This window comes from Chlamydotis macqueenii, chromosome 5 (assembly GCF_036417535.1).
Source record: "Chlamydotis macqueenii isolate bChlMac1 chromosome 5, bChlMac1.mat, whole genome shotgun sequence".
In the NCBI taxonomy this organism is placed as follows: domain Eukaryota; kingdom Metazoa; phylum Chordata; class Aves; order Otidiformes; family Otididae; genus Chlamydotis; species Chlamydotis macqueenii.
This window is the reverse complement of record NC_141560.1, coordinates 11,928,123-11,955,851: the sequence shown is the minus strand read 5'-3', so window position 1 is coordinate 11,955,851 and position 27,729 is coordinate 11,928,123. Positions and strand designations below refer to the sequence as shown.

Here is a 27,729-nt window from a genome sequence, read left to right as displayed (position 1 = left end):
ACCTGAAGTCCACTTTCCAGGGGAACTGCCCACTTAAGAGGCTTCTCTATTCTTGCAGGCTTTGTTTTGAAAACTAACAACTTTTACTTTTGGGAAATTTTAACACCCAGATGTTTTATGAACTTGATATGCAGATTATGAAGTCTTGCTTATTCAGAAAAGCCAAATCAAGTTGGCAAACTGAACAGGAAAAGACAAAGGGGTGCAGCAGAGGAGACAGTTCCTTTATTGTCCTTTGGAGATGTGGAAAATCAGCGGAAAGAGAGTTTAGCTGGACTGTTACTTGTCCTAAATGTGTTTTGGAAAAACTACTGCTCATTATACCTCTTTCTTGGAGGATAATCCTCTTTCACCTCTTGCCTGTCTGAGAGGGTAAGAGGAGTTAGCCTCATAATTTGAAGACAATTTGTAAACAGTTATCTTCTCAGGACATCTCCACATTAGAAGTTTCAACTATTTAGGTAGGCCATTTAATTAAGTCACTTTAAAAACAACTGAAGTAAGCTAACATAGTTGTATTTCCATTAGAGTTTGGGAGCCCCCTACAAGCATTTGAATTTAAAAGAATTCTATACTGACCAATTAATTAACCCAACTGAAATCTGTTTAGAAAGGGCACCAAATTTCCCCCATACAGGGAGAGGCTTAATGCAGAACCGCTGATGCAGCACAGCCAAGAGTGTGAACTCTCCCGACAGCTCAAAGAACAGCCGAGCAGCAGTGGCTGCCACCGCTTGTAAAGAGTATGGACCGATGGCCGGAGTGTGACTAAATCAGGCAAAGGCAGTGGTGAAGAGGGGCTTAACAAGAGGGAGGAGATTTACTCACAGGAAAAGAGCTGGCACTGACTCACTGACAGGAAGGGAGGGACTAGGAAGGGTAGGCTGGTGGGGAGGAGGTGTCAGGAAGGGGACAGAAAAATGGGACTGGGAAGGGTCAGCAGGCTCAGCCCTCAGCAAGCAGCTAGCTTTCAACCCTTTACAGAACTGCTGCAAGTACTGATGCACTACATGTATTTTTCCCTCAAACCTGGTGACTTATGTAATATTTTATTTACCATAACATTTTCCTCTACCATGCCAAAGTAGGTATCTCAGGAATACGCCACTTCCCATGGAATATTCTCAGCAGGTCCTTTCCTGATCTGTGAAGTACTCATTCATATTTACATAATTTGTTGTGACAATGTGTATCTCCTTTCATCAAAAATACTCTTCTTAAGCAGATTTACCTTCTTAACATGTTTTGTTTTACAATCTGATTCTGTGATTCCAAAATATTTAGTTATGGTTTCACCAGTTACATAAATCCTGCTACAAACTGTAGGATGAAAAGCTCCTTAACGTATGCTTGCTGAATGCAAGAGAAAGAAGACCTTTTCATAATGGTTTCACATACAGCTGTGAATGTCATAGTAGCACCAATCTCAGCTTTCATGTAGTTTTTAACTTGCCTTTATTGTAAACAAAAATCTGGCCAATAAATTCAGGGTAAGAACTAGGGCAGACTGTCTGGTAAACGAATACACAGTAATGCTGAGAACAACAGATGCCTGGAAGGGACTGTCAGACTTGATTGCATTAAAACAGCTTAAGAAAAAAAAAGAAAGAAGAATGAAGCTCCTATGCTCATGAAATAATTCTTCCTAATCTGGAAGAGCTTCAGTGTAATTTTCCTAACACCATTTAAAAAATTCCCTGCGTTAAAGAACCGTATTACTTACCTCTGCCCTTTTAAGCATTTCCCATTTATTTAGAATTTTCATTGCATAAATGCGCTCTGTACACTTCATTTTAACAACTGCAACCTGAAATAAGAAGATATCTTTATTTAACAAAAGCATGGTCAGAGAAATACAATATGTATAACACTCGCACAAAAGCATAGTCAGAGAAATACAATTGTCAAACAGTTTGTTCACAAATTAATAAAAATATGTTACTAAGGAGTCATCAGCAATCAAATCACACATTGAAAAACTACAGCTTGTGTCTTTGCTCCTTTGATACTCCTCCTATATTACTACTATGAGCTTCACGCACAACCGTGTGTGGTTGTGTGTGGTCAAGTGCTCATGACCAAGTGCTCACAATCAAGTACATGGGGGATGATTCAGGAGGAGTATGAAGCTTTTCATATGAAGACGTGTAGTAAAGCTGCATTGTTTGCCAAGAACAAGCGATGCCTGTACACCATGCCTTCAGCCAATGAGGCAACATTTAAAAGGACAGCCTGAGAAAACAAGAAGGGCTGCTGTCAATAGAAATACACTATATTTGACTAATTTATTTTCACATTTCAGGTTTCAGAAACTTGAAACTTATTTGCAAATTAACATGCTTTTGTGTACTGTATGCAGATATTTTAAAAGGAGCAAAACCAGTATTCATTTCCTTATTCATAATTTTGCTTGAAGCATTTTACTATGTATCCTGTGTATTAGACTTGCTTAGACTGGTCTGTTATGAACAGTAGCTGTGCACATAGCTGTACAGTGGAAGAAAAAACAGACGAATACAAAAACTTCAAGGCTTAGGAATGCAAAGACTTTATTTTGACCAAGATTTGTATTGTCCAAGACCAAAACTAATTCTTCTTCTAGTGAAGCCACAATTTCCACAAAATTTTTCCAGTGGGCAAAAGAAAAGCAGACATCACAACTAAGATAGCAAAATTTTCACAGGACTATACATGGACTGCTTGGATATTTCTGCTGCTTCTCCGCTCATCTCTATTTTGGAAGTAGAAAACCAGCCAGCTCTCACTGCTTCCAAGAGAGGTCTGAAGAGCAGTGGGAAAAGTAACAGGAATTACATCAGCTCACCTCTTCTGTTGCTCAAATGTCTTATTTATAAGGGACTCAGGAGCTACAGCAGCTCTAAGATGATGCCGACTACAAACCAAGGTTGGAATAGTAAGTCAAGCAGAGGAACACTAAACAAAGTCAGAAGTCCTGAGGAGGGAAGAGGGAAATATAATACCTCCCTGCACCTTACCAGTTAAGAAGCTCCAGATGAGGGGCAGGGAATGACTGCTTCTCTAGTGAACAGAAGAATGGAATATTCACATTTCGACAGACACCTCACTCTGGAGATGCATACCTAAGCTTTCCACACCTCAGTGGATGAAGCTCCATTCACCAGGTAATCAATGAGTGACAACTAGTATGTACCTGCACACAGAGTCATGTAATGGACACATATCTTAAGAAAAGGACTAAAAGGTACCCATCACAGGAAAGACATGGGAATCTGGCCCTAAACACAGCTAGGAAAGGCAGAGCACTATGAAGCAGCGTCTGCACGTGATGTAGAATATCCACAGTTACATTACATCCCAGTGTCTCCTGGCCTACAAACACCTCCTGCAGACACTGCTCGTGCTGTGGAGGAAGGATGAGTGAGATTAGAAAGTCTCCACCAAACACACGAGGTTCCTTAGCACATATGAAACTGTTGAGCACCGACCTTCAGTAACAGCCTAGAACGCTGAGCTTTCCTCCCAGCCTCATCACGGCATTGCAGTTAGAAGCCACTGTAACCACCTCTCTCCATATGCTTAATTGAATCATTACCCTCACACAGCTGAAGGCACACTGTAAGTCAAACAGCACACTAAAAGCTTTGAGAAACTGCAAGATGTTGACGTTACCCGCTATACCTTTTAAACATGATGACTCAGGAAATACCTCCATCTCCACGGAAGGGACAGACCAGAACTGAGCGCAATTACCTGCTGCAGAGGAACAAAAGCTCTGCGGCAAAAGCAATTTGCAAGTGTAGCTCTTCGAGCCCTGAAGTACCAACATTTAGGTTTCATTACACCACAACACTAGAACTGCTCAGCCACTTAAGTACAAATATAGTGCAGAAATCAGAACTCAGATATGCATGTACCGCACTTTATTTAAGGCCATCGCTGTCTGAAAGCACTGCAGGATGGTGGGAGTTTGAAGCGTGCTCAGTTGCTGAGGAGTGATGTGAGCCTGGCATCACGGATGACACGCACAGCTGCGGAGCTGTGCAAACGTTCGAACAAAGTAGTAAATGAGAACAGGCCTGAAAAAAGGAAAGAAAAAGGAAGCCAAATCTGTAGGACCTATTTAGTAATTCCCCAGTTGCTATCTATATTAGTGCTATTTATTTTCAACTGAAAAGACTGCTTAAAAAAGCCCAATTTAAACTTTCTGGAGGAAGATAATTGTCTTCTGTGGAAGAAACAGAATTAATAAAAGGAAAGTTGACTCATATTTTCACATTAAGCGGTTATCAAATTATTGCACAAGTAAACACACTGCTGCTTTAGTTGTAAGGGCAAGAGCGGGACAGCTTTTCATGCCAGCAGAAAAATTCTTTTTACCACACAGCAAAATGGGTAGTTCCCCAAGAATTTTCCCTGAAAAGAAGCCAGAAAGGTGCAGAAGATGCCTCACAGAAGTAACAGAACTTTGGCCTGACTAGACCCGACTCCTCAACCCATTCCAATCATTAGGATTTTTTTTTTTTAAAGAAAACAAACAAACAGAAATGCAAAACTCAGATCTCATTGATGTCTGAACTGAACCAGGGAAGCACAAACTAAATTATGCCTTGATAAACTCAGTACTATTACAAGGAAGAATATTGCTGCAATACTGAAAAAAATCCTACACCTTTTGTTCCATAAAACACCTCAGTGTTTCCTTGAGTTAGCTTTCTTTTACTTTCTTCATCAGGTGGCAGTATTTCTAAGTTTACATTCAGCATATAATTCTCTGTCTGCTCCTGAGATGCTGCGGTATAGCTGTGTTTTCTTAATTCATCTTTCTCTGGCATACCCCAAATTCAACTACAATAACCACATAGACTTCTTTGTGAGATCAAACAGAAATCTCTTCTATTGCAATTGTGCTAACCATGCAAGATATCAGGTTTTAAATGTGATGGCTTCTATAGATCATACCAATCCATCACATCTACAAAGGTAAGAAAAATACTCTGTATTCAGAAATATTCCAAAGGATGCAGATTTACACACTGCTGCAAATGCCTACTTTAAGAACAAAAGCATTGTTTCTGTCTTCAAAGTTTCAAAGTCTACTGGCCAAACAAGTGCTCAGGTTATGCACAGACTGTAAAAGACCAGAATTTAATTCTGATGCTCTCTCTTAATTTCCAAGGCTATTACCAGTTACACTGTAATAGAAGTTAAAAAAAAAAAAAGTATGCTAAGGATAATGAAAGGAAAAAAAGGCACAAGCAGAGGTATCTAATAGCTTCTGAAAAAGAAGATTTAATAACCTAAAGTATTCCAGGTCTGGAAGAGATAACAGCTATGACAGGCATACAAAACCACGAATGTTGCTGAGATGATGAAGAGAGAACAATTATTTGCTGTTTCTCATAACACAAAAATTGAAAAGCATCAAATGAAATAAAAAGGCAGCAAGATTAAGGAAGTAGTATTGTCACACAACAGTTCCGGAACTCAGCCACAGGCTGCTGTGGACACCTAAGGATTCAGAAAGTGTTTAAGTGCATGCTTAACACCCAAGTAACCCAGGTAGCAGGAGTCTCGGAGACTCCTGGTCACTGAGTTACAGGTGCGGTTAGCGAGTCCCTAAACCCTCAGCTGCTGCAAGATGGGAGGGTTCAGCTCTGCTCTGGCCTTGGGTAATTCCTATACCTCTCTACCTGGCCAAAGGGATGGGATGTGAACTAACTAATCCACACACCTTTGACCCAGAAAAATGATATTTGATACCTATGTCAAATTAAGAAAATTAAAACTTAACCAACTTGCATGTCATTATGATATATTAGAATGGAGAAACAGGGGTTCTGAATACTCAACAATCACAGAGTGGTTTGGTAGAGAGATTGAGGTGATTCTGTTTAACCAAGTCTTAAAACATTGATAAATAAAAGCTCCAGAGGCAGGAGTTCGCCCACCACTGCAACTCCCCTTCCAGGCAAGGCCCTTTGGGTCCAAGCTGTCGCCAGCTGACTTGGTTACCATCACTGTTACTCCTTGTGCTCAAGATTCACAGCAACAAGAACAATAAAGTTTAAATATGTTTCCTCAAGGACCTCAGAAAGCCTAACGAATCCTAGTACCTACACTTCAACCAACTTTAGACATATTTATGCCAAAAAATTGTATGAGAACTGGGGCTAAAGCATAAGTAAGAGCCAGCTGTGGTAACTACAGGCTACACCACCTTAGTAGATTTTTATTACTTTGCCATCCACTTTCTTCCTGTACTTTTTGCCTCAGAGCTCTGTTTCACTTGTACTGCAGTAAAATAAAAACGGAACTAATATAGCTAAAATAACATTTTTAGACTTTGGCAAGAGCTAGTATTTTGCTTCTTGAATTCTTTTACAGAAGTATTTTGCTGCATTTCGATCTTCAAAAGCCACTTGATATTGACATTTAGGGTTGTAATATGCAAAGCCATCCTAGGCCAAGTTCCACTCTTCCCCATGCCCTGACGAAAGCTACAGGGTGGGAATCTGAGCCAAATCAGCCTCTACAAACAAGACAGAACTTCCCACTACTGTACTCTACCCTTTGAGTGACATGATCAGCATTAGTAAGCAGCATCAAGTTACAAATTTTCTTTTATGTAAATGAGAAGTATGGCGTAAGAAAGCGTAGAAATCATTTAAATGCAAAACCAGATTTCTAGAAAACAATTAAGATAGTTAACAAAAGGCTTCTTGGAAACCATGCTGGCATAAATGTCAAAGCAAAGATACAAAAGCTAAGTAGGACACCACTCATGTTCATGGCATGCTAAACTTTCAAGTAAAACTTATTCTCAAGGACTGGACTTTCAGGAATAAAGTAAAACTCAAATGCAGAAGTTCTCAGCTGAAAAGAGGAGGAACGCAGACATATAGGTGATAATCCTTGTGCGGTCAGCTCAGGTTGATAGGCAGTTAAGAAAAAGACAAACATGACTCTGGAATTCATAGGCAGTACACAGTACAGAGATGGGTAAACATTACTGCCTTGTAGACATACAAACTCACTGAGAACTTCACGCACAGCCACACCCCAGAGAAATAAACTTTATCTGGAGCAGGCGTGAAGAAGGACTATTGAGGTGATCAAGGAACCAAACAGCCTCTCATACTACCGTAGGAGCAGAAAAAGCTTTGCTCGTTAAAAAAAAAAAAGATGAAAAAATTGGAAAGAAGGACATCAGTAATAAGGATTATAAGAGACAAAATATCTGCTTAGGCTAATGGACAATAAAATTACATGGATAAAATGGTGTAAAATTACCATGAATTAACCTTTGGCAGGAACTTGGAATGGCTTTAGACATTTGAGCAGAGATTTTAGACAAGCCTTTCACCGGGAGAAGAGACAAAATGTCATTTCAGATGTAAACAATTTATCCGTAATGTCTTATTACCAGATTCATAATTGAATATTACAGTAATTTCCCTCAGTTAGAGCTTGTATAAGCTGCTTTTACTCTACTATTTCTGTCTCATGCTATTGATACTTCGGATACTAGCTACTGAAAAAACACTGCAGGAACTGCTTTATCCTCCTGATACTCTTGGCTATGAAAAGTCTTTGATATATAGCTCATTAGTTAACAGTTTTAATACTGCATCTTTGAGGGAAAACTGGTCTGGACTGCTCCATCAGGTTTTTTATGTCTATTTTACATTTAAAATGAGCAACCAGAGTGTCTTTCAGTAGGGTTCACATGCCACGGTGCGCATTTCCAAAGCAAAATAATTTTTTTGAACACACGATGTGGGTCTTCATGTCATGCTAATAAGAAATCACTGACAAGTGCCAGCAGAAAGGTTCTGCAATAGAAGAATAAAGGCTCCAAGTAACACCTAAGCTCTTCCTCAGCAATTGGGGGGACTGCAGAGACAAATGGCTGGTCTCCAGCTGCACTACAATGAACCGTGTCGCTCCAGCTCCTTGCAACCTGCCTGTCACCATAGTAACTTGGTGCTGCCATACAAACAGAGATGGAGCTGGGGAGGACTAAGATAGCAACCAGCTCTGTTGAAGCTTTTTCAAAACAAAGCAGCTTCTTTCTTTGTCCATTACCACAGCAGAAAATAGCTTGCTTTGACATTTTTTTTTTTGTGAAGAGGAGACTATGGAAAAGCAAAGCTAATTAAATACTTCTGCATTGTATTCTGCATGCCCTGACTCCTTGAACAGCTCAATGAAAAGTGTCATATGCTGTGCGCAATACTTACGCATTCTGTTAATCTACAATGTAGGAAGGTACAGTCCCTGCTGGGTGCCTAATACCAATCACCACAGCTTCTGAATAGGTGAGACAGCCTTAATCGCAGTCTGCAGGCTCACCGTGCCCCAGGTTAATTTCTAGAAGTACATAAAAACATTAAACTCAGTATCCTACAGCTGTGATTACAAGGTGGAAAAGGCACAAACAGCTCTGTGTCGCATTGCCAAGCATACCTGTCTGCAGGAAGCTTAGGTTTCACATATTCGCTTTTGAGTCTTACTGCACCCTTAGCCAGTATATCTCTCATCAGGAACCACATAATTGATCAGAAATCCGTGTTACACAGGGGATCGGTCTTGTTCTCTCAACCATTATTTACTTTCTCCTAGAAACACATTTTTACATCTGTTGATTCCAGCTAAGACTCTGACTAACCATCCTGAGTCGAGGTGACATGCACTGTTACTAAACACTGCACAGATCAAGTCTGTACACAGCAGCACTTCTATGAAAAGGTATTTCTAATCCATCCAGAGCAGTAACGCTTAGGTGGGGCACATTAAGAGTTTTAGTTATTTTTGTGCTAAGCAAGACCAAGCAGTTCCACCCTTCCGCTGGAACCACAGTAAGCGCTGCTCATTCAAGAAATGCTTGCTAACAAACAAGGGAAGGAAAACAATTGTTTCAGTCCCATGCTGCCAAATTTCCAGGAGGTGTCAGCCACGTTATACAATCCAAGTTCTCAGACAAGGTACATCTTGACACAGTTCTTCCTTCAACAACTGCTCTTCATTGAAATGCGTTAATCTACAGCAGTGTGCCTAAATGGTCCTTCACACAAAATGAGGAAAAGAGATCTTAAAGACTTACAAGTACATTACTAAGAGGTCAGATGAAGCTTGCAAAGGAGCAAGTGCAAGTATTCAGACAGTCCTCAAACACAGGATGTCCTCCTACCCCTCTCACCATACTGAAGCACTAGTACTCCCTGTTCCCTTGGCACGTAGAGGCAAACGCCAAGCACACAGAAGGCACTTCTTAGGCTGGCATAACTTTCTCAGGTAAGAACAATCCCACTAAGCACAGGTGCTCAGGACATCATTTAATTTCAAATAATGGTCCACAGTGTTTCTAGATGGAAGGAATAGTCAGGCACATGCAAACTTTAAGCCATAGGTGGGCTTGGGTGTTTTGTTTTGGTTGGGTTTCTTAAAGGTCTAAAAGCTGGAGGAGTTTTCCATTCTGTGCTCATGTTCTTTAAATCTTCTCCTAAAGAATGTGTATTTTCACTAGTTAACAAAAAACTTGACCCTACACAACACACTGATTCTTGCCTACAGATTTCTACATTAATTTTATTAATAGAAACCAAAATTAAGGTTACAGAAAACCATTTTAGTTCTGATTTTCAGAGGGCTTTTTAATTATTGTTAGTTTTACTCCTCATGGTGGTCGCTCCTCTGCACATAAGCTATCTGCCTATATGACCTGCAAAAAAGAAAGACTGAAAGTAACACTGGGGCACTCATACCCAGCTGGGTATACAGTCAGGCGAATACAACCTAGGAGATGGCGAAGAACCATGAGTAGTTTATCCTTCTCACCGCTAGCATTTCAAATTATATGCTATTCTAGCTGTTACACACCCAAAGATCATTTCAAACTTTTCTTCATAACTATGAAACTTATGGAAAAATTAAATTATGTTCTCAAGCCAGTGACTCCAGGAGTCAGAGCCTTAAATGTTGCTGTAAAGGATATTCAGACATTCAGTTCACTCTGCATGTAAAGTAGCTGGCTTAGTTTATGAGAAAAGGAGACCTGCGTGTTTTGGCAGGTGGCTAGAGAAGAAATCTTTTGGTTCTGAGTTAGGCTATTTCTGTTCTAGCATAACAACAAGAACTTTAAGAAACATTTTTTCACTTGCTTTCTCAGGTCTCTTGTGCTGTAAGAACTTTCACTCAGGTGGTTTTGGATTACCAGTTAGGTTTTGTTCTCATATTGCTGGAAAAAGTGTACAGAATTAGATTGAGCTCTGCTCATTTGAAAAGGAGAAAGAAAGAAAAAGGCACTGACATGCCACTACAGATATGTACGGATGATCATATCAACCTGTCTTAGTTAGATACTGATTTTGCAGTTGGGTTCACAAGGACAAGCTCATATGTGGTGTCAATCCTCTCTCTGGTCAAAGACCATGTTTCCTTGGCTTACACGTTGTGTGGCAAAAATTGACCACTGATGCCGACTAATAACTAATATCATGCCTTTACTTTGTTTAAGCTATCTTTCTTCAAAGCTACTGATTTATGCAAGAGTGCTTTGGTAAGACTAAAGCCCCTAGCATTCTCCAGAAAGTCCAAAGTAGCTAAACTGAAAAGAATGGAATGTAGTTTTCATCCTTTTTGAAGACTGGCTTGTTTAGCTGTTTAGCGTTTCATTTAAACTACTTAATTCTCACAGGAATATGTTTAGTTTAATTCTGATTAATTTCTTTATGCATTCTAACAAATATTTTATAGGTATTTTTAAATTTTATTTATAGCAGATAGTTGTATTTGGGTTGGTTTTGTTTTTAAACAAGAACTGATGAATAACCTTATAACCACTAGAATCCCATCAACTAATTGCTAACATAGTTTCTATGTATGTATGAATGCACTATGGAAAAAATACTTACAGCTCCCCGATTCAGTTTTCTGAAGTGCTGTGGCATCTGACTTGTATAAAGCAAGTCCCTCTCAAGAAACTAGATTTTATTTCTTATTATTGAATGTCAACCTTTATATAATGACTATTTTATAATGCCTATAATATTTGGCAGTTAAAGCAGTTCAGTACACACAAGGGTCAAAGGATTCATTCATAAGCAAAAAGCATGAAATATGCTCTGGCAAGTGGGATTAAAGTATAATGAACTCAAATCAATGATTCCTGCATAATTTAAACTGATCAAAAAGTTTCAAGCTCCTACAACTATAAACTAAAACTTCTACAAATAAAAGATGAGAAGACAGTGTGATATTGACAGATAACTAACACCACTGACTTAAGGAGCATTTTTCACAAAAGCAAAAAAAGAAAGTATCTTAATTTCATCCTTCTGTTAATTTCATTTCCACTGAGGGGGGTGGGATGTACGAATTGCTTTAGTTAAGCTTTATGCTTTTCCAAATACGAAAGACATTGTTGATTCAGGCACTCCAAACACTATTAATACAAGCTTTCACTCAGAATTTTTATCTTTTCTACACCTTAAGACTCTTGATCCAAAGCTAAGAAAGGTCATCCTAAAACCCCTAGCAAGTATAAACTGAAGTCTCTTGAAGTTCATATAAATACTTCATCTGCTGTTGTACTGCAATTTCCAGTTGGTCAATTCCTTAAGTGGAGAAGAGTATCTTTTTGAAAAAGAACAGAGCAAGTACTATGGAAAACAGCCCTCTCAAAGTTATACTGTGTGAAGGCATTCCCAACACTGACTCCAGCTGCAAGCCACTATAAAAGATGCCCTTGACCTGAAACCATTTTTGATAGCTATAGCATTCACAAGTCTAGTTCTGAAAAGATCCAGAAACCACTTCTAATCCCACCAAAAACCAAACTGCCAAAACACTAATCTAAAATTCTTTAGGTATCAGCGGTCACAGCCACTATAGCAAGTTAATTTGGCACAGCAAGACCAGAACAACAGATGAAAGTAGCCTGTGCTGAGCCTTCCCACCTATACTGTATGCAGTTCAGGAATTTTGCTTCAGACTGTATCTAGCCTGGTCTCCTGGACTAAAGATGCTTTGAAGCTGTTAGGAGAGTCGAAACCAGTGATTGAGTCTTACGTACTTCTTGGGGTCAGAAGCACATTTGGTGCACACCTGGAATGGAGGTTTTGGTTTAATTTCGTCCAAAAGAAATCCAGCTCGTACATCGCAAAATCATTCTGCAGGAAGTGGAGGCACTCTCTTCAAAACTGCCACTGCTTTGAATCAAAACCCTAACAGAGAGGTAGGCCTACAAATCTACTACTGTCTTGATTCTCTGGGCCTTTTATCTACACAAACCTCTCTGCTCAGATCTCTTTTTCTGGATTTAATCATAGAACAGTTTAGGTTATAAGAGACCTTAAAGATCATCTAGCTCCAACACCTCTGCCCTGGGTAGGGACACCTTCCACTAGGCCAGATTGCGCAAAGCCCCATCCAACCTGGCCTTGGACACTTCCAGGGATGGCAGCCACAACTTCTCGGGGCAACCTCTTCCAGTGCCTCACCACCCTCAGAGTAAATAATTTCTTCCTTATATCTAATCTAAATCTACCTTCTTTCAGTTTAAAACCATTACCCTTTGTCCTGTCACTACATGATCTTGTCAAAAGTCCCTCTCCAGCTTTCCTTAGGCCTCCTTTAGGTACTGGAAGGCTACTAGAAGGTCTCCCTGGAGCCGCCTCCAGGCTCAACAGCCCCAACTCTCTCAGCCTGTCCTCATAGGAGAGGGGCTCCAGCCCTCTGATCATCCTCGTGGCCTCCTCTGGACCTGCTCCAACAGGTCCAGATCCTTCTTACGTTGGGGGCTCTAGAGCGGGATGCAGTACTGCAGGCGGGGTCTCACCACAGCAGAGTAGAGGGGCAGAATCACCTCGACCTGCTGGCCATGCTTCTTTTGATGCAGCCCAGGATGTGGTTGGCTTTCTCAGCTGCAAGTGCACATTGCTGGCTCATGTTGAGCTTCTCATCCACCAACAGCCCCAATTCCTTCTGCTCAAGGCTGCTCTCCATCCATTCTTGCCCAGCCTGTATTTGTGCCTGGGAATGCCCCAATCCATGTGCAGGACCTCGCACTTGGCCTTGTTGAACTTCATGAGGTCTGCATGGGCCCACCTCTCCAGGTCCCTCTGGATGGCATCCCTTCTCTCCAACTTGTCAACTGCACCACACAGGTTGGTGTCGTCGGCAAACTTGCTGAGGGTGCATTCAATCCCTCAGCTAATTTATAGCTTTCAGCCCTTCCTTCATTTTTTTTTCTCATTTCTGCTTTTTCCTGACAAACTCTTCACAGTAACTTTTCTCTCTAAAAGTCATGTTCAAATCATACACGCCAGCTAAAAACAAACGCTTAAGTCAAACAACCAACTGATCTTCAGTATTTCCACTATCCTAAGATAACACTTCCTTTTCTGTAAAAAATGTTGCAACTCATCAAGTTCAACATCCACTAGAAAGTGAACTTCAGTCTTACAGGTCAAAATGTTACTATTTTTCTGGAAATTTTATTTAAAATGCCCAAGTGCTTCCAGCAGCTATGCTCACGATGATTACACATGAACTACATGTTACCACATCACACCATAAGATGACGGTACAGATTAAGAGATGTTCTTAGCACACTAGTTTCTGTCTTAGGTGTCCACTTTCCTCAAAAGCGTCTCTGAAGTAGCTTAAAATTATGTGCATATGAAGCTATTACTTCACCTACTACCAAGTGCATATGCACATAGAAACCTTTTCGCTTTCGGAACCTGGGTCGAGTGGGGTCCTGGCATTTTTCTAGCTTAACTTCTGGTCTGCCTGTGATACCTCTGTCCCCCAATCAAACCCTATGTGAAGCAGTTTAACCATGCTTGGAAGGAAAGCCCTGCATGGCACACAGCCCTGCTCTCTGAGGAGACATCACCACATGAAGATAAGGAAGCCCAGCCTTAGCCACCGGCAGCAGAAGTTGTAACCAAGCACTAATGGGTTGAAGTGAGCCGCTAATGGCTGTCACTACATTTGACTTTAGTGTGGCACTACTTAAAAGAAGCTTCCTGAAAGAAATCTAAGGGTTTTTTAACTTCTAGAAATTCTCTAGTTAATAATCTCTCTTGCTGACAGCTATGGCTTTAGTTACATATACTTAAATGCTGAAAGGGTTGTCTTTGAGGTTCTCCAGAAGCCTCAGGTATCCTATGCCTACTGGAGGGGACATGTTGATGAATGCTTTTGCCAGTGGCAAGCCCTATCTGACTTCTGTGACTGGTGAGACTTTCATCAAGCATATTAACAAGTAAAGCTTCAGTCCAGGGTCCTGAGACTAGTGAGTCCTCAAAACAGAAGGCATTCCTATCATCCCAGCATGATTCAACTTGCTGTCCAAAAAACAGATCCAGCAGCCTTTGATCTTCAAAGATGACAGGGAACAGCCTTTGAGGCAGCCAAATGCGTCTTTCTGCATTACCAGATTGCTACTGAGACAGGCAGATGGGTGGAGCAGCCTCCACGCTCCTACCATAGAAGTGGCTCAGTTCTGTGTTAAATTACAGCAGCACAGCAGAGTACATATGGCAAGTGGGAGAAGATGTGCAGCTGCTAGGTGGGACCACCCTGTTCATACACACATTGAAGAGTCACTTGTTTTGCTACACTGAAGTCAGAATGAGCCAGTCACAGAAATGGCAGAACTGGACACTAAATACCCTGCTTCAAAGGGACCTGTCACTAGTACCTTGCTACATCTCACATTTGGAAGTATTTTAGCACATCCGTGTAAATATTTTGTTTTTAGGTTAAGTAGAGGTTAACTGTAGCAAGAAGTCAGATGCACAAACAATGAAAGCTACATTACTACAACTGAGAGTAAAAGTCTCTTACCTCACCAAATGCACCTCTTCCAATCACTTTTATAATTTCAAAGTCATCTCGATGGAGCTGCATTTCCTTTACCAATTTTGTAAATGGTCTTGCTGTTTAAGGAAAAAAAAAAAAAAAAAAAAAAAAAGAAAATTCAGTTATGAAGAGAAATACTGTAAGCCAAAATAATCCATAAACTAGATGTCAAAAGTACTTGTTGCATACCCAGTGCAATAGTAGGTTTTTTTTCAACTACTATCAGAACTATAGAAGGAAAAAAATATTAATTACACTATTTAATCAACACATTGATTTTTTTTAAAAGTTCAATCCTATGATTGGTTCTGCCTTGCTGCCAGTGAGTAAAGAGCACAGGAGTCTTTCAGAAGGATTCCCCCCTGCCCTTTCTTTATGGTTTTGTGAATCAATGAAGGATCATGTGAAAGGGAGAGAGCTCATTCATTATTGGTAAACCCTAAAGAAAATCTGTCCTATCCTTCATCCACTAGAATAATTCTATTCTTAAGCGGCGTTCAGCTTTACTTTTTATTATTTCAGCTACTATCAGCTAAAGCTTTAAAAATCCACTCTTAAGAGATATCTGTGTCTACTCAATAGCAACAAAAGCATCCTCTACAAGACCTGTGGCTAATTTGATTTTTACTTTGGACTATCTTTTCTGTTAAGCAACGTTCACCAGATCTCAATTAGACAAAGCATTGAAGGGCTGCAGCCAAGATATGTCCAAGACTTAACTAACCTACACTTACTGTGTTCCAGTGGTCCTACTGAATTGGAGACATTTCTCAAAATATCTGGTTGATAAATTCCACTGTACCTGCAGATCCCATCAATTTTGAACTCTCCAGCTCCTATTCAGAATATTTTATTTTTTTTCTAAGATATCATAGGATGAGGATTACTGTTTATATACAACATTTATTACAATCCACTGCTCTGAGTATGAAGATCAAATCAATAAGGAAAAACAGCGGTGCAAGCTGCTCTGCACAAGAGCAAGTATGGTGTTGACAAAGCAGCAGCTTACACTTCTAACTAAGCACAAAAAAAGACTGCTGCTCTTCATCCCATCACAAACATTATTACACTAAAAACACCGACATTTTTAAACACATGTATTTTTTCCATTTGCAACTGAATAAAACATCACAGAACTACTTGTCATTCAGCCCAGATTCTCCTTTCACCTCACCTTACATTATCATTAAGCTAATGAGTTACAAGCCAAACAGAATTCCTACGGGAGGGGTCACTGCCTTGACCATGTATTTCAGAGGCTAACACAAACAAACCAAAATTTACAAACACACAGAAGATGTAGAACTCTGAACTGGAGCTTACAGACTTCAGTATGACGTCTAAGCAAGAAAGCTTGAAAATCACTCAGCAAAAATTCATTAAAATGAAGAAATAGCTGTACTGAAGAACAGCCATGCTGCTGCTTTGTACTTAGGAGAGGTGTTGTTGAAAAGGTTTCCTCCACAAAGAATAAATAGCCCTTTCACGGGATGTTTCTTGTCTATCCAGAGTACAAAATTTAAGAATGTGACTTTAATAAATTTTCTGCTAGATTCCCCATTTCAGCTGGGCAGGAATGCCTACCACAGGGCCACTGAGACTATCAACCCCAAACTGTTTCTATCAAACTTACCCAGCACCACCACCCCAAACAATTCAAGAGGCCTATACTAGTCCAACCATGTGTACAAGCAAATACCACTGCCAATGGCTGTGATACACATCAATTATTTTGCAAGGTTCTCTTGCCTCCTTCCCTTCCCATCAAACCAGGACAGATTGAGGAAATTCAGCTATACATAAGAAATAAAAGTGAAAGTTCCATTATCAAGTTGTGGATCGCTACTACAGAATGCAGGTCATTAGACTAAGTTTGCAGAACACCAGCTTCTGTAATTAAAATCCGTGAGGAAAGGAAATTAAATCCAGCAATTTTACTTCTGTGGGATACTAACCCAAGAATAAGATTTCTTTTTTTATAAATAACCATTTTTAGCAATAATTCTAGTCAGTAAACAGAATACCAAATAATTGGTTTAAGTATTTTTAAAAAACCCTGCTGCAGTAAATTGGTAATAAGCGACTTTCAAAGAAGGAAGACACAGTAACCTAAGCAAGTTTAAGCTGTCTTGTACGCTTTAAAAGAACCCCTTATTTCTTATATTTTTCTTCTTTTGGCAACTGGTGACAAAATATTTTATTATTTGGTCTACAGTTTTCCTTGCTTTGAAATGTATCAAACTTCACCTCGCTAAAATTGGCGTTTGGTTTAGAAATGCATTAAGTTGTATTGAAGTAAGTACATTAAATTCGGTTTATATTTCAAAAGATAATGAATGCTATGTAGGAAACAGAGCACGTACTTAAATTTGAGTAAACAGAAGAAACAGTGTCTGCAGGGAAAACCATTAATGCTGTCTTTCTAGGAATTGTATCCTTCAAGAAGGAAGCATTTAGTGGATCTTATTCTCTTTACCATCATTTCAGTCCAAAAACTGCAAGAGTCCTAAGGTGGTCCTGCTTTTTCCATCTCAGTTGGTCAACCAAAGTACTACACATTAAAATGAATTAGTTTAACACATTTAAATGAAAAAAAAAAAGTATTCCCTCCTAAAAAGAAAACATTTTTACAATTTATTTGTGCACTTAACTAATGTTGGCTTTTAACGTTTAGCAGGCGTTGGTGTTCAGAAATACTGCAACTTCAGTGGGCTCTTGGAAAGCTAAGCACCAAACAATAATATTTGAATGTACAGAAAAATTTAAAATTGGACAGGACTTCCCCTGAAATGGGAAAATTCAAGTCTTTGTCAAGGCATCTCAAATTCCTCAAAAGTAAATGAAATTTGAAAATAAAATCTAATATCCACAGAATCTCATCACAAGAGACTTCAACAGAGGTTATGCAACAGACCAGAGCTCAGAGGTGCAACACACCAGTAATTCATTTAAACTGATATTTACTTTATTGGCAGTTTGGAGCAGAACCCTGTTTACACCAGGACATGACCTGCTGCTCTGAAATACTGATTGCACAATTTTACCTCTAAGTTAAATCAAAAAAGATTTCCAATTTGCTTTCCTGCAAACCCAGGAGGTTGCTGTTACTCAACCCTCTCATATCCAGATCAGCAGCATGCACAGAACTGGCAAAACCAAATGAGCAGAAACTTCCACCAAAGAGCATCAGAGAGCTGTGTTCGCTGTGCTTGCCAGAATGATGCCAAGTGATATACCCACCACTATATAACTGGAAAAAAACTCCAGCTTCTCCTTTTACATATCACTATTTTACAAATAGGGAACTCAAAGCAAACTTCTCTCCATATACTGGAATGATTAATTACATTTTACTGATTAGTTTTGATCCTAATATTAAAAGCTAGACTTGTGATTTGGAGTTGATTTAATACTTAATGAAAGTATTTCATCCTGGGAAACTGAAGCATTAGCTGTACTAGGGGTTTTGTTGGCAGTGATTACTGAATTTTGTTATATATACTGTTGTCAGGGTAACATTAGCTGAGAGTAATTGCAAGAGTTTGTTTATTCATGACTGTGAGGCTGTAATCAGAATTTGGGATAGGTGTTGTATGTGTAATATTTTTGCATGCATCACTGCCTTTTCTCTCAAGCTGATTTTGCATTATTGTACTTACACTTGTCTGGAAGAAGGGTGTTCTCCATAAAGCCACACAAGAAAAAAAAAAAAAAAAAACACTCAACCAATTTTAAGGAGCCAAGAAATACATGCTCTCAAGAATATAATACAAAACAGTAACAGTTGATGTTTTGATCAATATTCATAACGGGAAGTGAATGCCAGTATTTATTTCTTCATAAAAAAAAATCGGGGTATGTATGAAAGACAATTCTCCACCCACAAAATCTACTCTGATCATATTCTCCTCTTCCCCTGATAGATGGGGCTAGGATATTTTGTTTGCACAAAAAGAAAACATCAATTTGAATAATCTGAAAACATAATTTGAAGTGTAGTCATAGGTAAATAGGTTTATGATTTAGGTTGGTGAGCTGATACATCTACACTGCAGTCAATTTGTATTATGCCACCTCATAGAAGATACTCGAAGACTCTTTCAGAACAACGAAAAGCTGCAGGAGATGCCAGCAGAGAAGATCTGACATGGCAGATTGGGCACTCTGCACTGATACCTCAGGAACAGGCAAGCACCGGCCTCTGTCAAGGTCAGAAGCACATGTCAAATTTCCTCTCATTTCCAAAAGCAGGTCAGGGAAGGATGGTAGTACTGTCAACATCACCCTCAAAAAATAAAGACAACTTTTCCCCAAGCTAGAATGTGGTTAAAAATGAAAAGTGTTGAGCTATGCTTTGGATTTTTACTTTCTGTTCAGATTCTGAACCATTCAATTTACATCAACAATTTACTATCTGGAATCACAAAAGCTGGCACATTTACAATAGACAAAAGACTACCCGCTGGGTTTATGATAACTCCTGCTTCAGTGGTGGAGTTACCCAACGACTCTTGTTTGAGGACTCCTGTGTATTTTGTTAGGCAGTGCAAGTTTCCAGAAATTCAGAGTCACAAAAATCACTGAGTCAAAGCTGCAAAATGTTCAAGAACATCTGATGTTTTGTATCATTGGCAGCTTCAAGTTTTAAATAAATGTGACAACTGCAAGAAAATAATACACAGACTTACAGGTGTCTTTCAACAATTCAGGTTGAAAGGGATCTCGGAAGGTCTCTAGTCCAACTTCCTGCTCAAACCACAGTCAATACTGATTTCAGACCAGGTTACTCAGGGTTTTGTCTGGTCAAGTCTCAAAAATTTCCAGGGAGGAAGACTCCATGGCCTCTCTGCACAACCTATTCATATACTGGACTGCCCTGCACCAGATAGAAGATCAGTTCTGAACTGTGGAACTAAGTGGTTTGGGGTTTAAGTCATTATATAACATCATGATAACATTCAGGTAGATCTACCCAGAAGGTATGTTCAAACTGTCTGGTCATACAAAAATTCGTCTGCCACCACACTCCCTTTATCTACTCATCCCCTTTACAAAACACTGTGGTAGGAAACTATGTGAATTGCAAAATATTAATGTCAGGGAAACAACAAAATGACGCAGATAATTGTCTGTGGAGCCATACTCCCACCAGGCAGATCCAGTATTTTATTTAAGATGTTTTCTTTGGAGGAAGAACATGAAAGAGCAGCAAGTTTTACCATTTCCCTCAACCATCCCTCTTAACTTACATTCTAGAAATCAAGTAACTTGTTTGCCCTTTGTGCACCCTTTTCAAAGAAGCAGCATTCCTGTGATATTGCTACTAAAACAGTAGGCTGACAGGTTTAACAAGTCAGTGCTTGTATACATGACTTGGGAGATACCCACACCCAGGTAGCCCCAACCTGCTCACTAGGGCGATAAATACCTGTTACAACCCACACTTGAGTTTTAAAGAAGTACAATCCTTCTGCTATTTGATTGTGAAATTTTCCCTGTATTTTAGAAGTGTAAATTTTTGTTAATTCTTCCATCCTTTGTGGACTCCAGTCTTAATTTTTCCAATTATAGATCCTTGCCTCCCTTTTCCTGTGCTGGCCTGTTTCCTCCTACTGTCCAGCCCTGTGAATACTTGTTTTCAGTCTGGTTTCCTACGGAAATAAGGTATGTGTGACCACACTGTTTGGCAGTCTAACGCCGTTTCTCCTGCCTGTTATCTTTTGATCCCAGTGAAGACCTTAACATCCCCTTTACAAAATTTCACTGAAGTTGCCCAAAGATACCAAGTTGCTCAAGTTTTATAAAAAAATTGGCAGTGAATAAGAAAGACACCCACAGTATCATCTCCGCTAAGGGAAAGGCTGCAGCAGAAATACAGCAATCACCTTCGCTGGGCAACCAGCACGTGCCAAGGTGCGAAGCAGACACGCTGTGCCGTCCCTAGTCATGGAGAGACAGTAGAGCGATACCGATACAGAAGAGGGAAGAAAGGAACCGTACAGCAGAAAAGGGGAGGTAGAACGGTGGGAAGGGCAGGGGGTTATTCCACTGAGATTAGTAAAGGAGGTAGATCTCAATCTACAGGAAGACAAACTTCACCAAAGTTCTACTGTTTACAAGCAAAAGGTGACACATTCTGTGTCCTTTTATGTATTTTCTGCTGGGCCTTTGACTTCTGCCAAGCCCTGCCTCTCATTTTTACAACACACACACACTTCACTTACTCTGTCTGCCTCTTGCTCAATGATCTGATTCTTCATCATTCATCAACTTCCATTACACAAATACATTCAGTGGTGCAAGAATTTGGTTATCACTACAATGCCACAAGCTCCACTGGGTTAAAAACCTGCGAAGCACAACCTCGTCACCGCCTGCAAAGTGTTCACAGCCCTTGCAGAACCGCCTCTTAATAGGGGACACTGCTTCACACGCTGTCAGAGACCCCTTCATCCCCCAACCCTGGCCATCCAGTTCTATAGTGCCTGGCTAGTCAGTACTTCTTAATTTTAAGATGTTCTCTTCTAACAGCATTTAATTGAACTGAAATGCCCATAGAAAAAGACATATACACTAATATAGCACCAAGAAAGTCTGAACCTTCTTGAGGCTGATTATTCCCATTTTTCAATGGGAATAAGTGGTAACTGTTATTAAATTAAATATTGTATTGTGATACCTAACCTGGTATACAAATGTTTTTAAAAAAAAAAACCTCAAACTGTGTGTTACATCCCCAGAAAAAAAGACATCCATTCGCAGCCATGATTACGGATTTTCCTTCATTTCATGAAAGCCTTCTGACATGTAAAATGACCACTTTCAATCAGATACCCCACTGGAACTTAACAAAACTGAGTTTGGACAAGATTTGAATTAGATAATTACACGTAAAATCCTCAAGGTTTTAAAAGGATAAAATTGTCCATTACTTCTAGGCATAAACTAAGACTGAATGCTCAGAGCTTTTGTATTTTGCTCCACAAGTGGCTTTATCAGTTACAGAAGAACTGATCTTGGCATTTAGAATTTGTATACTAGTTTGTGATAACTGCATGAAAAATTCATCACCATGCTAAAGGGTAATGGCACCGGGAAACGTTTTGAAGAAAAACACTGAGTAGTAGTTCTGGTGCTATTAGCATCACTGAATTTGCCAGCAGAAGAGCAAAGCACTTACCTTGAAATATTATCCATGTTCACTATTATTCTTTTCTATGTGGCAATCCCCAACAGCAAGTACCACCTAGAAGGACTCAATCTGCAGCAATATGCTACTATTTGCCAGCTTGTTGATGAACGTTACCACAAATACTTAACAGCTGGATATCTGCCTGACTAGCCACTGCTAGTCGCTGCTTTTCATGCTTACAATGAAAGGACACCAAAGATAATACTCAAGATTTGTACAGACAAGTACTGAGGAACATGCAGATGGTTCTGAGTAGTCCAAGTGACAAAATGGGTTGCCAATTTAACTCCTGCCAAAGCTACAGTGCTTCTCTAAGAAATAGACAGCCACAGTGTTCTAGCAGGTGAGAACAAGTAAGTGTTGGCTTACATACCCAAGAACAAACATCAAATGATTATTTGCTGTACTCACATATATTTTATATATATATATTAATATATATATATACACACACACACATATATCAGGCAGCTGCACACCTATGGAAAAATAACAGTCAGGTAAAATAAAAAACCACACAAGAATCATACCTAAAGGTAATGCCATATGATAATGCTACGATGGACGCAAGTACAAGGGAGCGGAAGCTTATATCTGCGATCTAACAGTGGAGGAAGCTCACTGCCCAATTTCTCATCTTCAGGTTGTATAACTGTCATGGAATGATCCATAATTTAGGAAAGTATAACTTGGTCTCTAGAACCAATTCAGGCAGGGTTTGCCTTTTTTTTTTTTTAAATACTGAAGTTGACCTTGGAGGATGGAACTGTTAGTATTAAGACTGAAGAAAAATGTGACTGTGAATAGCATTTGGTCTGGGAAACCCAGAAGTGACTCACCATCCACACAAGCCTCGTGCAGCTTCACAATACGTACCATTTTAGCATTCAGCTATGAGGACATAAACAGACTTTTTAAAGCAGAATGACACATTCTGAACAAGAAAACCTGCACCTTTACGAGTACTAACCAGGGCATTTCAAAAAACACTTATCAGCTTGAGGGGGCCTACAAGAAAGATGGGGAGAGGCTGTTCAGTAGGGCCTGTTGTGATAGGACTAGGGGTAATGGTTTTAAAATAGAGGGGGGTAGATTTAGATTGGATATTAGGAAAAAAAATTTTACAATGAGGGTGGTGGAACACTGGAACAGGTTTGCCCAGAGAGGCGGTGGATGCCCCATCCCTGGAAACGTTCAAGGCCAGGTTGGATGAGGATCTGAGCAACCTGATTTGGCTGGAGATGTCCCTGCTCCTTGCAGGGGGGTCAGACTAGATGACCTTTGAAGGTCCCTTCCAACCCTAACCATTCTATGATTCTACGATTCTATTAAGTTCCAGCCCAACCGTCATGAGAGAATTAAGAAAGCTCCTAGAGAAACTGTGTTCCTGTTGTAGCCCAGTTTTTCATACATCTTTCCAACTTGTCACATTTGTTTGGGAGAGGCAAAGCTGCCGTGCCTCTCTAACCTTTCCCTAGGGCTCCCAGCTCTCTCATGGATTCCCTGGTGGTCTATCAGCCTCTTCAGCCCTAGAGACTTCACTGACTTGTCTATTGTGCAAAAGCCCAGTAACGTCTGCACATTGTCACTTTCTGAAGAGACTGAAATACTAGATCTTGCTTCTAACTTGAACTTCAAAGTTTTCAGAGGTGGTACTTTCCTTCTTCTTAAGCCTTGCTAAAAAAATGCAAAGAAAAGATTACTATTCAACAATAAAGAATCTTTTCTGCTCTTGAATAACTGTTGATATCCAATGCCTTTTTAAGCTTCATCTTGAGGAAAACAGGACTGAAGATGATCATACCCAGCCCAGGAGACACATGCACATCTACTCATATACAGGCTCTTTGAATTACAGTTTTTCCCCGGGGCTGTCTGACATCCCAGACATTTGAGACAACTGAATGGGGAGCTACATGACCACTTTTAATCCAGGAAATCCATTCTGCTGCCAAAGGAGTTCCTCCTTGTTCCTTCCCACCATGTTCTACTCTATTGTCTGGATCATCACTAGCGTTCATGTGGTATGTCAAACCAGGAAACATTTCCAGGCAAAAGCTAACTTGTCTATCCCACCCCCTCCCAGTGAACCATTGGGACTCACATGCAGCTGTGACACTGGAGACCCAGCCCAAGGCAGGCGGTACGACGAGGCTGGAAAAGGGCAAAATGGCCTTTTTGGGGATTGACATGGATCTGCCTCAGGCTGCAGTGTGCGTGGAAGTGCTACGCAAGAGTCTGTTTCTAGTCAATCTACAGCACATTAGGATCTTCCAAGATACATGTCAAAACGTTATAAGAAATGGATGGCAAACACACACCACAATACAATGTTTAATATAGCTTTATTTGTACCTGAATTTTTCTGTACTCCTAGTCCAGGGCGAGATTTTGCAGGTGTTGAAGAGGCCATTTAAGCCACAGCAAATGGCGATCACATATTGAAGCACATCAGTAATGGAAAAATTGTTTCAGGCTTCTACATGAATCACTAGTTCCAAACAGTAAAATTTCAATGATTCAACTTCTTTCATTCCACAAAGTTGTAAATATTGCTAAACTTCACTTATTTTACTGCATGATGAATAATCTAAAAAGTAGAGTTAATAATTTTTTGTAGAATAGTTTGAGAACTGACTGCTCAGAAAAACCCTTTGATATTGTCACTTATTTTTTAGATAGTTGCAAACTAGAGATCAAGAAAATCTCAAATTTGAGCTTACCCAAATTTCAGTAACATATGAATGAATCTAAATTTCATCAGACCCAGCACCTCTTGCACACCCTGCTAAGAAAGAAAACAATTCCAACCTGATGACCGCACTGTGCTGATACAAGCTTACATACGCTTACGTTAATTAAGAAGCCATCACTTACATCATCAACGTACGAGCAGAGTTCTAGTTTTCTGACTGTATGCTTTACTTCACCTTAGAAGTAAAACTTAGTGGGACAAGCAGCATTACCGTAAATAATTGGTAAAACAGTTAAGGCACATCTTTTGTTTTCTCCAGATATATGCAAGATGTCCGCTCAAGTTACTAAAAACTTCATACATGCATTATGTAACAGAACAATTCATACCTTACATTGGTGCTATATTTACCCCGTACCACCTCCTTTATTCTGAAGGTTAGAGGTTTCTATTAATAAGCTCTTCTTGACAAAGCACCATACACAAATCCAGTGACAGGAGACAAATCCACCTTATGAGGTATCCCTCTTCTCTGCTTGTAAATTTGGAGTGAAGTAAAGATGTAGTTCAATGACACAACTTAAGCAGATCGCTGCAACCGGAGGGGCAGTTTCACAGATCTTCTCTCTTCCTTGTATGAGCTGTAACCAATTCAGCTGGTCTCAACCTCACTGACCTGATTCTGCTCACTAAACCAACCTATCAAGATACGTAAGGCGACTATCATCCTGTAGTTTAACAAACTGAATCATCATCACTGAAGAGTCGGGAGAGGCTGCTACACCAGCGCAAGCAAGAAGGGTAAAGGTGAACAGCTCTTTTTCAGAGGCCGTCATCTTACATACCACAGAGCAAGGTGAGATGAACTGCCTATGCAACAGCCTTCACAGCAGCCTGGTTGCTGCAGAGGTGGCCTGCCTTGGTGCCGACACCCAGGCAGCTGCACGGAAAGTTGGGTAAAGGAGCAGAGTCAAATGACAATTACCTTTTTCTTGATACTTCAGTTCTTAGCCAGATCAACGCCATAAAGTAGGAAATGTCAGACTAAGGGGATGGGGCATTAGATCAGCTTACAGCGCTACAGAACTGCACCTGATTTTTTTTTTTTCAACAGCTCAAAGCTGCCACACTATGTATATAAATACCCTGAGCTGTTTTTCCAGAGTTCAGATAGCAACACCTACTTTTTTTGCAGGTGTGGCACATCTTCCTCTTCACTCCACTTCCTTTTAAATGGCAGCGGGCAGGAGGACCTTTTCTCAGACATTACTCACCCCATTTCAGAACTTCCTTAGAGCTCCAGATCTAATTAAAAGGTCAATGAAAGTCAAATTTTTGCCACAGGAAAAGGCCACAAAGACATGTGAAAAGCAATTACTGTAACCAGGCACTAGAATATTTGGAGTAGCTAAAGTTACTCAAAAACACAGAAGTGAAGGATTGTCTTCAAATCTGTAGAGAATACTAACAAGTCCTGTGCTAAGATTTGCTACACATTACAGTGCAAGGCTCAGAGTGGCTTTTTTATTATTTCACATACTTTCACTTCAGCTCCCTCTCTAGACCAGGAACTCCAGAGCCAAAGCCATTCTGCTCTGCTCCTTCCAGTGCCCCTGGCTGGCAGCAAGGAAGAGGAAGGCCATTTACAGCAGCACTGTTTTCCCTGACTCAAAGTGCCAAAAGGCCCTGCCAACACAACACATGGCAAGCAGGGCATGAGGAGCACAGCCAGCCATCTGTAACAGAAAAATCCTTGGTTATTGGGGTATTCAGAAGGCAAGCACATCTCCAAAGGGCAGGATGCCTCCTGATGCTTACTTGCTCAGAAAGGATGTAAAGAGAGTAGAAAGGGAAGAGAAATAAATCTCTCAGCCTTCCAAGGTGCAATTAAAAAGTTATCCAGATAAAGCAACATGCTTCTAATTTCACTATGCAACTTGTCTTTAATGTCTGACACTGACTCAGCGTATTTCAAAACCTGTCTATATCTATTCTCAGGCTTTCCGTATACTACAGTTAAAATTTAAATTGAAAAAAGAAAGTCTAGATTTTTGCAAGGAGTGGGGGGGGAGAGGGAATTCTACTGGAAATCTGAGAAGATCCTAAATATGGCCTTCGATGTAGATTTTGAGAAATAGTGTCAAACTGTGGTACATGGATCACTAGCAGTACAGAAGTTTTCTTTAAAGTGCTCATGGTTCAAAAAAGCTGAAAATTGTAATTATTAATAAGTAAACCAGGAAGCCTGCAGAATTCTGTTCTAGAGTATTGCTCATTTAATTTATCAGTTTGCTAAACAGCATCAATTAATTATTCTGAAGTTTCAAACTGACCAAGGTCATAACACCGGCTGCTAAATGACAACAAAAATCAATCTAAAGCTTGCTTAGAAGCAGAGGATTTTTTTGAATATACATTGAATAGCCCTGGGAAAAAAAAAAAAACAAACACATTTTGAATAAGTGATAATTTGGAACATTAGACACACGACAGTTTATATATGTTCAAATTTTAAGTTCCTTTAAATCAAATAGCTGTCCTCAGGGAAGTCAAATCCTGGAACAGTTAAGAGTGAATATTTAAAACCCAACTGATTTAAGAGCACAACTAGAGAGCTTTAACATTGCATGTATACGCAAAGCATACGGAACAAGAATCTAAAAACAGAACACCACCATGCCTTTTCCTAGAGACATTTCAAAGTCTCCAAGCACTATAAATTCAGCTTTCTCTAGTACAGTTAGGATGGAATTCTTCCTTCTTGTCTTCCCCTCATTCTACATTTTTGTCACCCTTTCTTATCAAACTTTTTGCTGATTTATGTACAGTATACTGAATAAGCTCTTTCCCCTTATCTCAATATTTTGTGTATCAAAGAACACGCCTTCGTTTTGGTTTCGCATTTTTAGCCCGTCTTTTCTTATCATCTTCGCGATGACATCTTTCAGAAATACTTAAATCCAGTTTCTGGTTTGTGATTTTAGAC

General features: G+C 39.8%; 1 protein-coding gene across 13 annotated transcripts in view; it reads right to left on the bottom strand.

The window, feature by feature from the left end:
• The window catches only part of CDC42BPB (CDC42 binding protein kinase beta), a 98,112-nt gene that overhangs the window by 53,393 nt on the left and 16,990 nt on the right, over window positions 1-27,729 (bottom strand). For 10 of the 13 annotated variants that reach the window (XR_015258790.1, XM_086749990.1, XM_086749991.1 and 7 more), the window contains exons 2-3: window positions 14,839-14,930; window positions 1,724-1,807 (exon numbers count right to left, since the gene is read on the bottom strand). Coding sequence is in view for 12 of the 13 variants with exons in the window: in XM_086749990.1 (XP_086606116.1) it covers window positions 1,724-1,807; window positions 14,839-14,930 (176 nt within the window). In the remaining variant the exon portion in view is untranslated. Of the gene's footprint in view, window positions 1-1,723; window positions 1,808-2,996; window positions 3,848-3,896; window positions 4,059-14,838; window positions 14,931-27,729 lie in introns of those variants that run through there. The other 3 variants (XM_086750001.1, XM_086750000.1, XM_086750002.1) reach the window with 3 other exon arrangements.